This window comes from Ostrinia nubilalis, chromosome 13 (assembly GCF_963855985.1).
Source record: "Ostrinia nubilalis chromosome 13, ilOstNubi1.1, whole genome shotgun sequence".
In the NCBI taxonomy this organism is placed as follows: Eukaryota; Metazoa; Arthropoda; class Insecta; order Lepidoptera; family Crambidae; genus Ostrinia; species Ostrinia nubilalis.
The window spans coordinates 11677070-11692745 of NC_087100.1; the positions used below are offsets into that span (position 1 = coordinate 11677070).

At 36.5% G+C, this 15676-nt stretch overlaps 1 protein-coding gene across 1 annotated transcript; it reads right to left on the minus strand.

The window, feature by feature from the left end:
* Window positions 1-13252: 13252 nt before the first annotated feature.
* LOC135077201 (protein cueball-like) lies at window positions 13253-15452 on the minus strand. Its single transcript, XM_063971748.1, has 3 exons — window positions 15269-15452; window positions 14345-14741; window positions 13253-14028 (listed from the first exon to the last, which is right to left on the minus strand). The coding sequence occupies exons 1-3, from the start codon at window positions 15366-15368 to the stop codon at window positions 13503-13505; spliced, it is 1023 nt and encodes a 340-aa protein (XP_063827818.1). The 5' UTR covers window positions 15369-15452; the 3' UTR covers window positions 13253-13502.
* Between the last annotated feature and the right edge of the window lie 224 nt (window positions 15453-15676).

Sequence of the window (15676 nt, forward strand, 5' to 3'; positions counted from 1 at the left end):
ATCAAAAATCGCGGAGCATACATGGGGGTGCTTGGGAATTTTGGATAGCCCTAATGATGCTCTACCTCTGGGCTTCGACTTGACACTACTTTTTGGGACACCCTGTGTAAAAATATTCTATTACAATAATAATTATAATAGTCTTTATTTCAGGGTGTTTTTACATCCCATATTAAAACTAACTAGGGTAGTTAACAATAAGTTCTAAAACTGAAACTGATACTGAATAATACTCATATCCTTTTGTGTTCATGTTTCACGCTTCTTTCATGATTTTATTCATAGGGGTTTTGATCTCTTTTTCACAAAAGAAATGCGGTTGAATAAACATTATGAAATTGAAAATTGTTTCCATAACAATATTTACCGTGTCCGTTACAGTTATTACGAAACTTCTTTCTTTAAACTCGATATCGATGAAATACCGATAACATTCCATCACTAATTGTTTATTATTACGTAGTTAACGAGTAACGGAAATACTCTGTTCAGTGTCTGACTCTGTAATAGTAGGTACGATAAATACGTCCAGGAGAAGTTGGGCAAGAAGTAGGCCAGAGCTTTTGCTTGAGATGAGATATCAAATGCGATGTACTAAACTGCATACACTACAAAAATGCTACGAATTTCAAGTAGGAACTGTAAATTATAACGTGAAATTCAGTTCGTCACAGAAATATCGTCATAAAATGTAGCCTTACGTCATTTTGCTTCATTTACTTAAGGGTTAATCCGGCACTCACAAAAAACCCACAAGGTGGACCGACGACCTCATAAAGGTAGCGGGAAGGCGCTGGATGCAGGCCGCCACCAACCGGCCATTGTGGAAATCATTGAGGGAGGCCTATGTTCAGCAGTGGACGTCCTATGAACTGCTGAAATGATGATGATGATGATGATGATGATGAATCCGGCACTGCACACTATTAACAGGTATGATGAAATGAAATAGTTTTGTGCTCTGTCTTATAAATGTCTTCTAATTTCACCTAATTATAAGCTTTAGGCCGACGCCAAACGATCGTAATTTCCGTAGCATAATAAACGTTCAAGTTACAACTTGCGTTGTTGTGAAGTTCATACAGAACTTTTGTGTCTCAAAAAACGCGTCGAAAATTTCGTTTGGCCTCAGCCTTAAGTCTTTCAAATTAGACCTTTTGAGCCGGAGTGCGTTTGCAGGACCGCAGACGTCCTGCTGAAAACGTCTAATTTGAAAGGACCCCTAATGATAAAGCAGAAAGATACACATCGTCGTGGGTCGAATCACGAAAAGGTGTACTTATCTAACAAAATGGCGATATTGAGTTAAACACCATGTTATTATAAAAAACATGCACTCACAAAAGATCGTACTTAACTGAATTATTTTTAGGAAGCCAGTATTGACAGGTAAAAAGGACCCGAAATGCATTTTTCCTTACTTTAAATTATCTTTAAACGTCGCTCCTGTAAAATTGATAAAAATCAGTTACACCTTTTGCGTGTTTCGACCCACGAAATGAAGTCTACAACCAAGCCAAATCGTTGATAAACAGAGAACTGTACAAAACAAACCCTTTCGAGCAACACATGTTGAATAAAATGCAAATATTTCTCCGAGTAGGAACGGAATTGATTCCTATTCCAGAGTATTGCTCTTTTAAATTCACGGGAGGGATAGTTATGGCGGTTGGGGCTCGTTACCAATAAGGGAAGAGCTTACCATGACAATGCTGAGAGAAAAAAGTAGAAGTCCTGTCCTCTTAGGCTGGGTTGCACCATCTTACTTTAACTTTGACAAACGTCAAAAATCTGCCAAATTCCATATAAAACGCACCGGTTATCGTTATAGTTACGGTCAAAGTTAGGTGGTGCAACTCGGCCTTAGACAAAGCTACATTTGTGACAATTTTAATTTCGAACGATCCAGCCGAGCGAAGTAAGACAAAAAACGCCCGAACAAAACGTTTCAGAAATAACTTAAAACTGTCATGTTTATAACTTTACTTTCATCCTTGTTTTGAAGACTGATTGACTTAATATTTGTGCTGGAATTTTACAACCTGCACTGCTGTTGATAAAGGTGAAATGTTTTACAAACATCTCAGCAAGTTATGAAACAAAATTTTCTACATTTTAAAAACTTTACTAAATATTTAGTCAAGTATCTAAAGTATCTAGTACTCAAGTCACAAACTATTCAATTTTCTTAAAAGTAACGGTGTGAAACATTTTTTAATATCTTAAAAGTTGGGCAAAGCTTACATAATACAGCAGAAGCTTTTAACAAAAAGTTAAATTTTTGTTACGATGGAAAAGAAACCATCTCGAAATATTCCAAAATAGGGTCACGGTACACATTACAACCCAAAATAAACTGAGTTTTTACCAACTTTTTATTGTTCTTGCTGTGATGATTTATCGGTAAGGTCAAGGTTTTGCTGTTTTCTAAACTCAATCTCGTTAGATTTGTCATCGCAGTGTTTGCGATCCGACCCCAAATACAGGATGTTTTTCTGTAGTTCTTCAAACAAATTGATTGATTCTACTGCTCGAATACACAACTTTCGCCAAGGGAAAGAAGTTCAAATATTTTTAAAAATCTCACAGTTGAGCTATCATTTAGTATGGCATAGTAAAAAAAGTCGCCATGGAAGTATTTGAGAATTTGGATATTGGCCTTGCTGTGGGAAAAGTAGTTGTAGTTGAGTAGTACAGTCAGCCTAGTGTTTTTATTGGTCAACAATAAATCCTGTATTTTATCTTTGACGCGAAACCACCGTCTCTTCACCGAAGGCCAAGATATCCTGGTTGCGCGCCATATTCATTCATACCCCGATCATTCATCTCGGGCGGCCGGAGTAATAACGTTTTGATTGGGTATGCATGCCTGATTCTTCTCTATCATTCTTCGAAGTACGAGCCTTGAATATAAATACGTGTATTTCCTCATTTCATAGTTAGTACAGTTTTATTAACTTACAAGCTTGCCGCCCGCGGCTTCGCCCGCGTGAAATTTTGTCCGTCACAGAAACACTTAATCGCACGTGTCCCTGTTTCAAAAACCGGGATAAAAAACTATCCTATGTCCTTTCATAGGACTCAAACTATCTCTATGCCAAATTTCATCAAAATCGGTTCAGTGGTTTAGGCGTGAAAGCAAGACAGACAGACAGAGTTACTTTAGCATTTATAATATAAGTATGGAAGTATGGATATTGAGTATTGTTATTCATATTAGGATTGATCATTAACCGTAATTTTTAACATGGAATAATAATGATTTGTTTATTTTTAATATACTTACCTTCATTATTTACTATACATACATACTGGTCATCACAAAAATCGGCCCACCTACGTTTTACAGGAAAACTCGTTTCAACTGACACAATCATGGTGCCCCAACAATATTGGTGTTATTTGAAAGCCCAATAAATATCCTTAAAGAAAAACACATTTAATTTCTTAATAAACGATTAACATAAACGCGATATACAATCAATGTGACTTGAAAAAAGACCTAACTTTGGGCTCACCTCTGGGATCAATTAGACCAATTTTTATGGTTATAAAACGAAATAATAATCTCACGTGTCCTCTTTAACAGATGGATAGTGATTAATCCCAACTTAACAGTATTAAAACCATAAAAGTTGTCTCAAGCGTAACTACCTATTTTTTGAAGAAGTGACTCTGGATGCTTCTAAAGACACATTTTTGGGGTGTAAACCTTTCCTTTATTGAAATGAACTTTAGAACTAGGCTTTCAAATGGTGCCAACATTTGTGGGAAGTGGGAATGCATACGTTTGAAAGTGCTTGTCGCGGGATATAGGTACGTTAACTATTTCAAAAAGATAAAAATGTGACTTGGATCCACTTCGATCCACTTGGACCACTAAAAATTATTCTCTTTGCCTTTGATTAAACAACCAAACACAAGTTAATGAAGACAACCTTGCAACTTCAAAATATAAATCTGAGTTAACTTATGAAGTTCCAGAATTAGGATGTAAATAAAAGTGATTTTTTAAGGTCTGTACGTGAGGTATTTCGCGGGCAGTTTATCGCGAAGTTGGGCCGTTTCGTGCTAACTTTTAACATAAAATTTCTCGGTCCGAAGCCAGGGGGATTTAGACCTTACAGTTAAAGGCTAGTCTATTTCTTTTCACTTTTTAAGGTGACTTTAACTTGCTTTGTAATTTTGTTACAGGGTTTTGGTGAAACCGTAAGAGCTAATATTGTTTTTTTTTTTTCGCGTAAAGACTCATTTGGGACTAATTCCAGTTTTCTTTTAGTAAGAAAAAGTTTATTTAGTAAAAAGTCTTAGGTATCGTCAAATACCTTCTAAATGGCAAGATCACAAAGGTATATAAAATTACACAAAAATGATAATCTTTTTTTAATTCAGTTTAATAGGGTAAATTAACCTTAAAGTAACTTCTTTCGAAAGTCATTCTATACTTCAGTGACGTTAAAAAAATTTTTTAAGAACTATTTGTGCAACATTTTTTATAAGGATTTTATATAGCAAGGCCCTTTTTTACACAGAAAAACACGTTATTATTAAGAAAAATCAACCGATAGTCAAAAGTCTTATTTGTTAATAGCTGTATTTCATTTCTTTTGATTTGTTTAGTAGGTAATGATCATTTCAGAATGACCGAAATCATTTTCGTCTTACCTTTTCTCATAAGTCACTAAGGGACTCGCCCCCATCACAAAGGACTTCTTAAGTCGGTAAATAAGGAATACTTAAGTTCTGTAATACTCACTTAATGCAATCGAACCGGATTATCCCTAGATTAGTTAGCTTGGTATTAATGACATAGAGGTACCAAAATTGGGTTACAATTTGCCACCGTGTTAATTACATTTACAAGATACAGAAAAAAATGGTCAGAAATAGGTGCCCATATTGTTCGTAGAAACACATACGTGAATTATTTAATTAACGTATTCATAGCAAAAGATCATAGCTTAAACATAAAATGATTCCACAAGATCTTTATACAGGGTGTTAGATAAATGGGTATATGAGCCGACACTAGCCCATGTTAACATGGGCATATAAATGTTATAAAATCCGTTTTGTATGAAAATTAAAATAATTAAAATGAAGATATCAATTTTCTGACTTCACCATACCATTTATATGCCCATGTTAACATGGGCTAGTGTCGGCTCATATTCCCATTACCTAACACTGTATTGTACAAAATTAGTTTTCTTATTTATTAAATTAGCACATCGAATACTAACCATTTTTGAACACGTGTTCGTAGTTATAAATAACAATAGCAAGTGATCCACACATGTGCATATCCCCAAGCCCTACGCATGACAATGGCAGATGCCCAAAAGCAACAAAAGCGCATTTTTTTATCGCGTTATGTCACCCCGGGGAGGTTCGGCGAAAGTGAACAAGTGCTAATTTAATACAATTATCCCTGACCCACCCTCAATTAATTCAGAGATTCGAAATGATGGATATCATTCAAATCAAATCAAATAGTTTATTCAGTCAGTAGGTACATACCTATAAGCCCTCTCCAGTTCGCTTCGTTAAATATAATGTTTTGACAATTTTGAATACAAAAAAGGTTCAAAATACCAGTACTAGAAATAAATCCCTAATATTTGAGGGATGTTTCCTGGGTCAACTGGGTTTTTCACTTTTTCAAACTAATGAAAATTTAAAGAGATAAAGCGCGCCAAAGTTCATAAGAAGAGGCCCGTGACGTCAATGAGTGCATAAAAGTGCCGCACTTTGTGACGTCGCGCGGAACTTCAACGCACCATAACTATGTAATTATTTGTTAGATTGACAAATAAAAATATATGTGTCCAATATTTTTTGATATTAAACATGACGGACTAAAAAAAATTTTTTAGGAAACAAGCCTACTTTAGGCGTACTAGCTAGTGACATCTATTGATAACAACAAGTTCACGGGGAACCAAACCTGCACCTACACAGCAGATAGCCAGTGTTGTTCAATATTGGCGATAGATGGCGCGCTGTGTCTCATTCCTTGGACGATGAGATGTAGAACAAATTAATTTAATAGGTAATTCTTATCCTATAATGTGAATTTATTTTTTGATAACTTATAACATTTTTTATAACCAAAAATATCACGTTTTAATTTTAATATACAGGGTGTTTGGCGGAAGGTAAGACAAACTTCGTGGATGTTGTATAGGTAAGGTCATGACTAAGAATACAAGTTCGCCCATTTGACCCCAACCCAATTGAGCTACTTTTTTTAATTGATATTTTTGCTTTTATTTAATTTTTCCGAAATTTGACCTAAAAACTGCCTTTTTTTTCTCGCTTGATTTCAACCGATTTTTTTATTTGATACTAATATCACAGAATAATAATAAGTAGAGATGAAACGGATATCCGGTAACTATCCGGTAGGCCGGATATCCGGCCTAAATTTACTATCCGGCCGGATACCGGATAGTATAGCCTGACCAGGAACATAAAAACCCTGGCATAGTGGCGCGTCAATTGCATTTGATAGTGCAACACTGAGTACAGTCGTACCCATAGTCGTACCTGTGTTAAATTAATAGGCTAACTTTATGTATCAGGAGTCAGGATTACGGGTTAATTTGATATTTTCATAAATTAACGAAAAAATATTATTATAGGTAACCTGGTTTAAATAAATTAAATAAAACCATCAATCGAGCTAGTAGGATTTATTTTATTATTCATCAATAATCAAATTCAGAAATTGAATATTCAACTGCAATATCTGCTCATGCATGAACGCTATAAACTCGGTACTTCTTTCCCAATTCCATAAAATTCAACACTTAGAAAGTGACAAAAAACTTTAAAATAGGTAGTTGAAACAAACCACAGCTAATTTTCATAGTGGACTGTACTATACGATAAACATGTCAGTCAATTTGACAACCTTTGTCGGAAACATTATTCAATGAAAATATTGTCCGAACCCTTAGTATTTCTCTTCGACAAATACTTTAACATATTGTGAACCACTTTTCTTTCACGACTATAAAAAGATTTTAACAATTTCATTCACAAAATCAATTGCGCACATTTAAAATAAAGTTTGTTTACACTTTGACAGCAATAGACTGACATGCAAGGTGACATGTCAATGAAGTTTTCAGTTACTGTTGCCATTAAAAGAAATTAGTACCATTAGTTTTCCGCAACATGGCGAGGGTTTTTATGTTCCTGGTCGGGCTATAACTCACTATCCGGCCGGATACCGGATATTAAAAAACTACGACAATTTCCTATAATAAAATGAAATACATTAATCTTTGAGGTAAATATCAATAAAATGGCTTATAATAATGACAGCTTTTATTTAAAGTCCAAAAGTTACAAAAAAAAAACATTTATTAAGGCCTTTCAAAAAACTAGTTTCTTTGCAATTCACTCTAATGACGAATACATAAATAGTAAATATCTGTTAATGTCGAAATATTGCCAAATAAAACAGGCGATCTTTTTTTCACTGATGATCTGATGACATGATGCAGTTCAGTCAGATTATAGCCCGATTATAGCCCCCCTAGACAAAACGCACTTTTTGATCGAATCGAAAATCGAATCCGTCAAAACTCCACACAAAAAAGGGGCTTTTCGACCACTTTTCGACTGGTTTGCGATTATAATTTGCACTTTGTCTAGACCCACAGGAACATAAAAACCCTCGCCATGTTGCGGAAAACTAATGGTACTAATTTCTTTTAATGGCAACAGTAACTGAAAACTTCATTGACATGTCACCTTGCATGTCAATTAATAAACTGTCTATTGCTGTCAAAGTGTAAACAAACTTTATTTTAAATGTGTGCAATGAGGGTATCGTTTTAGCGCTCACCAGTTAGCGCCACTGTAGAGTAAGGTCCTGTCACTTGCTAGTAGATAGCGAAGACAGTGGCACCAACTGGTGAGCGCTAAAGTGGTAGGAGGACTATCGCATTTGCACTCATCAAGATGGCGCCACTGTAGAGTAAGGTCCTGTCAATCGCCAGGGGTGCCAACTGTTAAGTATAAAAACGATAGCCCTCATTGATTTTGTGAATTAAATTGCTAAAAACTTTTTATAGTCGTGAAAGAAAAGTGGTTCACAATGTGTTAAAGTATTTGTCGAAGAGAAATACTAAGGGTCGGACAATATTTTCATTGAATAATGTTTCCGACAAAGGTTGTCAAATTGACTGACATGTTTATCGTATAGTACAGTCTACTATGAAAATTAGCTGTGGTTTGTTTCAACTACTCTATTTTAAAGTTTTTTGTCACTTTGTAAGAGTTGAATTTTATGGAATTGGGAGAGAAGTACCGAGTTTGAAGCGTTAATGAGCAGACATTGCAGTTGAATATTCAAGTTCTGAATTTGATTATTGATGAATAATAAAATAAATCCTACTAGCTCGATTGATGGTTTCATTTAAAATTATTTAAACCAAGTTACTTAATATAACCTTTTTTCAATAATTTATAAAAATATCAAATTAACCCGTAATCCTGACTCCTGATACATAAAGTTAGCCTATTAATTTAACACAGGTACGACTGTACTCAGTGTTGCACTATCAAATGCAATTGACGCGCCTCTATGCCAGGGTTTTTATGTTCCTGGTCAGGCTATACGCAGCGAGTAAACTAATTTAATTTTAACTATTCAATCAAACACTCACGATGGCAACCGAAATCACCCGAATTGATTTGCCCCCTACACAAGTGGCAAAGTCTGACATTCTATTCGGACGGATTCGATTTTCGAAAAGTGTGACTTGTCCAGTCTACTAGAACCACTGATCGCGTTCGAAGCTCCTGTGCGGCGCTAAACTCATCACGACATGCAACAAGACAATGGGCCAACTATCCGGCCGCCGGATATCCGGCTATCCGGCCTAGCAGCTCGCCGGATATCCGGTATCCGGTATCCGGCCAAACAACTATCCGTTTCATCTCTAATAATAAGTACTACGTACAGAAGTTTTTCTTCGCGAAGGTATTCAAAAAAATGTATGCTCAATGTCATCAACAATATGGTGTAATTTAGCTTGTCTTAAGAGTCGAGCACCGTTTTGTTGACATACGTCAGTGATCGGTACTGTCTTGATGCCATAGGGCTGACTGCTACAAGAAGCTACTGTGTCGCCATCTAGCGCACCACACTTGCATTCACTGCTCTTCGCGGCAACGCGCAGCTACATGCGGCCGCCAGTTATATAGTGTAAGAGCTAGCACCTAAATATTTTATAACACACATAACTGTGACAATTTATTTCACGTGGGCGAAGCCAAAAAGCTAGTAAGAAATAAAAATTCAATTCAGTAGGTATTTCAAACCAAATTTTATTACATAAACAAACATTATACTAATTTCATTATGGGCCCTTAGTATGTGAAAACTGCAATTGACGATATTTCGCACTGTTTTCAATATTATGTATTACAGAACGTATGTGTGATGGGATGATATTTTCGAAAACACGATTAGAAAAAATGTTTCTCGAAAAAAAAACATTTACCTCTGGATTTTTTTATAAAAGTTTAATATGACCGTGTTTTACAATAAAATTCCTATAAAATCACAAAGGTATCATGTTTGCCTCTTTGATTTCCTGGCTGTTTTAGATTTCAAAAACCTAAATATATTAATTTATTAACTTTTTGATAAAAATGTGAATGGCTCTTACGATGTCCCCCCCTTAAATCAAAATGTCTTTATTTGGTCTATATGCCCATCATCACTACGTAATAATTATAAAAAAAAGTCGCTTTCCTGTCTGTCTGTCCCTATGTATGCTTAGATCTTTAAAACTATGCAACAGATTTTGATACGGTATTTAGGGTTCCGTAGCCAAATGGCAAAAACGGAACCCTTATAGATTCGTCATATAGTCTGTCTGTGAACATAGAACGTTTTTGTGCACTTTTTAAAATGAGTTAACCAAGTATATGGCTATCAGACTTGCTCACGTCCGTCCGTTTTTTGTAGGATTAATATAATTAAGTAACATTTATTTTTTGCATTCGGCTCTTGGTCTAACCCAAACGAAACACGAACAACTAATGAACTAACAATGAACAAAGTTGATAAATTAGTAATATGTAAATAATGAATTTGTTTTACGAGCTGTCCCGGCGTACTTCGTACCGCAAATTAATATAAAGTTGTTTAAGTGATTTATAAAATCGCAATATTAATTTTTGAAAGTAGGGTCATTGTGCTGGTTTTCTATCTAACTTCGGTTTTCGTCCATTTCACTGAGCTGCCATAAACACATGCGTAAAATTTGAATACAAAGTATTGTATTCACAGAAGGCAGTAGCCATCCCGCGCTAGTTTTGTTGCAATCTATAATGCCTAAGCAACAGTTCTACCTAAATGAAAATGTAATTTAAAAAGTAGTGAGTTCCAAAAAATTACGTAAATGCGCGGCCATACACCGGTCACCGGTACATTGCAGAAATCATCGCGCTAGAAAAAAAACGTGCTGACAGGAAAAGTTTTTGGCACGTATGTCTAATTGATAGCATTATAAACACAATTTTAAGTGTTTATTAAACTTCTTCATACAAAATTAAATCTTAGATGACTAAGGGTCATTTTTTTAAAGCATAGCTCAGGTCATAATATAGCAGGCAAATCAACTCGGAAAGGGATCAACAACGTATCGCCTTTTGTGGCATGGAGGTAATAGTGGAGAGGAAATATAGATCTATATACAAAAATTCGACAAATTAATGACAAACAGCTGTTTATCTCTTTCTAACTTACCCCTGGTGATGTATAAAAAAAAAGAAAAAAAAAGAAATAGATAATGTTTGGTCAGTACTCATTCTGGCAACATTTTCATGTGACGTCACTAACTACCTGACTTGTGCCGAGTAGGTACCTACATACACGATTTAAGAAAACAACATATTTATAGGCAATCAGCTGACAACTACACGCACACACACACACACAAATACCTGTCAGCTGATTGCCTATATTGCGGCCATGTTGTTTTGCTTAAATCGTGTATGTATTTATAATGCGTGTAAATGTGTGCGTAATGTACCGAGTACGTTTATTTTAAAGTTACGCCAAGTCCATGAGACATTGATATACGTCAGTGTTTTGCGAGCTGTCATTGCCCTTCGCGCACTGTCATCGGCGAGGCAAGGCGTTTACGTTACGGTGCGGATTGTGTGTGCGTAGCAGTATGGACTTTAGTTGACTGCCTTTATGAGCACTCGAACGACATAAAATAATATGATACATTTATGTAAGGGTATTTTAAGATCACAAAGTTGGCAACTCCGATAGTTGGACTAAAACCAGCGCAAAGACCCTATCCTGTTTGACACCTATAATAATTGACAATAGCTAGCTCGGCGAACTTCGGCAAACTAATGTGTGACGTGAAGTGCCAAATCGCGGAAAATGTCGGAAGAAATACATGAATTTGCATGAATTATCATGAATAACAATAACCACTTATTTACCTCTCAGTGTCTTCAGGCAACTTAAAAAAAGTACATTGTGTGTTTTTATTATTATTTAGGCAGTTAAATACTGCACAGTATTTTTTACACAGTATTTTTTTATTTTTTTCCATAATACAAAAGTACGCGTGCGTGTGTCAATGCTCGCTCGTATCTCGTACCTATGTGACGCCTTGTCGAATCGCCTCCTGTAGGTGGGCTATCGTGCGTGTTTTGTTTTCGATGTGAACTCGCGGAGATGAACAGGCCTGCTAATATCGACTTTGATACTAATGCTAATGCCGTTACTTTTAGTTAAACGTATTATACAGGTTAGATACACAATTGCACATTCCCTTGTGACTATTATACACATCCAGAATTTTTGAAGCTGATACGTCTTGTCAACTATTGTGGCAAGATCACTATAAATTCGGAACAGTATCATTTATTACGAGTAAAGGATTCGATCCCGAGATCCCGGACGATATAATATACAGTATAAACTCCGGTTATCGTTATAGTTACAGGTTAAAGTTAGGTGGTGCAACTCGGTCTAAGGCCCAGAACAGACGGTGAAACGCAACTGCAACGAAACCGCAACTTTCTGATGATTCTTATGAATGAAACTGAAACTGAAAGTTTCAAACTGGTCGCGTCATGTGTGGTCTCTCAACGGACGCTATGGCAGAAAGTTAGATGCAACTCAAAAGTAACTAGCAGTTGCAGTTTCGTTGCAGTTGCGTTTCACCGTCTGTTCTGGGCCTAAGTGCTCGTATAATGGCACAAGTGTGGCGCGGCGGCGGACACGGTGGAGCACACTCGCTGCTGCCCAGGCTGGGAGGAGCAGCGCAGCGCAGCGCCTTTATGCGCAAATAGGCTAGTTTCCTAAAAAAATTTTTTTAGTCCGTCATGTTTAATGTCAAAAAAATATTGGACACATATATTTTTATTTGTCAATCTAACAAATAATTACATAGTTATGGTGCGTTGAAGTTCCGCACGACGTCACAACGTGCGGCACTTTTATGCAAGCATTGACGTCACGGGCCTCTTCTTATGAACTTTGGCGCGCTTTATCTCTATAAATTTTCATTAGTTTGAAAAAGTGAAAAATACGTGTAGAGTATTTTTTGATAAGTTAACTGACGGACTAATTAAAACTATTGCTTTTTGACCCAGGAAACATCCCTATTGTCAATTTCGAAAATTGTTATAGATGACCCACGCTGAACTGTCCCACCAAACTCAACGACAGGGGGGCGCTACCATCGTTCAACTATATGGCTTCCAACATGGCAAAAATCGGAACCAGCGATCCGGTATTGACGGTGGCGCCCCACTGTCAATGTCATGTTCAGTATTTTGGAACTATATGCGGTCGCAACCTGCCAAATTCGCAAATTGGCAAATTGCCAAATGCGCAAATTGTCAAATTCGCAAAATGTCAAGTTTTAAAAATGTCTTTATACGGTTTTATAGTTTCATATTTAAAAAAACCTTAACACATTTTAATGATTAAAAGTTCTGCCAATTAATTACTTGACTTTTATTATTAAACCTAAACAACTGGACATTTTTAAAACTTGACATTTTGAGAATTTGACAATTTGCGCATTTGACATTTTGCGAATTTGGCAATTTGCGAATTTGACAATTTGCGAATTTGGCAGATTGAAACCGCTTGACAATTTGCGAATTTGACAATTTGCGCATAAAGGACAAGAACCGCTAAAATTTCGTAGGATTCTAAACGAGTTTTGGCAAGTTGACTTAGAGACTAGAGTTTTATTTTATTTTATTTTATTGACAACAGATAGTAACTATAATAAAAATTACAATTCAAACAGTTTGAAGTAATTATACACAACCAACACAGTTATCCACATGAACATACCAAGGATGCGCGCCGCGACCAGCTTCAATCGCGCGATTTTATCGATTTTACGCGATAAGCACAAGTAATTTGTCGTCTAAAATCATCGATAGGATCATAGGATTTCATCACAGCGTGCCCTCCAACCCGGCTGTAGGTACTAATAAAAGTGAAAAGGAACAGTAAAAATACAAAAATAAAATACAAGGGCCAACAATGCATTCCTAGAGTTGTTGAATCTCGCTGCTTTATTTGGCAACGTTCTGGGCAAAGTCTCACACTCAGGGATTCCGTAATTCGCAACTACACCAAAAGTGTTTTTTGAGAGCGTGACCACTTCCATAGGTTCAACGTTTTCTTTGTCCTTTGCCAATTTCCAGACGGTGTTGTAATACCCCCAATCGACCCAGTAGATCCAGTCCTTTGATACTGTTAAAGTATTTAGTCGTTGATGAGCGCCATTTAGCAATATCTGCCTGTCCTCTCCTTCTAGGTTGGAACTTTCTATGGAAAAAAGTTCGCCCTCTTTTTCATCTGCCCAATATAATCTCTTAGTTCTTTGGTCGATGGCTAGGCCCACTGGCATGTAGAGATCAGTGTGAACAATAACCTCCCTCTCTGAACCATCAAATTTAGATCTTTCTATCGATGCCATTGGATGCAGGACACTTGTCCAGTAAACGTATCTGGAAAGAAACAGAATAAATTTCAATGTACAGCTATTATGTAAAATTATGAAGAAACATTATTTATAATAGCCATTAATGGACACAGTCGTTATAGTTAAAATGTTATGTACCTAGCTGAATTTAAGTAAAAACTTTTTAAGCTTTGTTTTCGAAAGTTTATTGCGTGTAACATGTTTCCATGACGTATTATAATATAACCGTGACCAAGGAAAGACGAGTACCTATTGCCATCAACTGACATGGCCAAGAAATAAAAATTGGTACATCAATAAGTAACGATATCGCGATAATATCTTCAAAAAATGTAGCTTACCCTCTGCAGCTATCGACGGCAATCGATACTGGAGTATCATGGCTCATTTTGATCAAAAGGTGGCCATTGCCATCGTTTTCGGAGTCTGGCATCAATGACATCCAGAATATGCTGCTTTCTATTGTGTCAGTCCAGAAAAGCATTCTTTTGACGGGATCAAAGGCCAGACCCTGGACGTTCTCGAGCCGCCTATTCTTGATTAAGGGCTGGAACTTCTTTGTTGTTAAATTAAAGCTGAATATGCTTGTGTTGTCGTTTGCCCTGTCGACGAAGAACAGCACGTTATTGACAGCATCGTAAGCCAAAGCAGAAAGGTCCCTAAAGTCACTGCCTTCGCTGTTCGTTTTGGTTTGGTTACTGTAGAACTCTAGTTGGCCCTCACTGGATATAACAATATCTGAAACAAGGAAATTAACCATGAGAAAAATAGTATTTATCTTCATGTTTCTTACGAGCCCAAACTCGACAAAGTTGGATCGTTTCGCTAAACTTCAACTTCAATAGAAGATGAGCTGATGATGGAAGATTAAGATTAAAGTTAAGGAGATTTATCTTCCATTATCAGCTCATCAAGATGATTATTTACTATAGACGCAAATGTTTGAATAATTTAAAAAATATACGATAAAAAAATAATGTAAACAAGAGAAGAGAAGAGAGTTCGTTTCGGATTTGCAAGCTGAAGTGGCAATGGGCAGGGCACATAGTAAGCAGAACTGACGACCGATGGGGCAGCAAGGTTCTGGAGTGGAGGCCACGTATTGGAAAGCGCAGCGTAGGACGTCCACCCATGAGATGACCTCAGGAAGGCGCTGGATGCAGGCCGCTAACAATGGGCCTTTGTGGAAATCATTGGGGGAGGCCTTTGTTAAGCAGTGGACGTCCTATCGCTGAAATGATGATGATGATACAATACTAACTCACCCCATGAGCCAGCTGGATTCTCGTCACAATCAGAGCACAGTGAGTGAACTAAGCCGATGGACAAGGCAACAACGCCGAGTAGAATCTCCGTCTTAAACATTTTGTTTCATAAAATATACATAATACAAATTAGTTCGAATATTGTGCGTAGAATGTCGTCCAGAGTAATGAAATGAATAATACTTTTAAATCAGGGAACGTATTACATGTTGTTTTGGAAATTTTTATCGTGGGTCACGTTAATGAACTGTAGATTTGATAAAACACTAATTAAACCTAATAAGTATGTTTAGATATTCTTATATTTAATCTCTTTAGGTTAAGAGCTAGAATCACAACACCGACTCTTTACAAGTCCTACTTTGGCCAATCTTAACTTTAAAATATAAGTATTGAATCAACTATCCT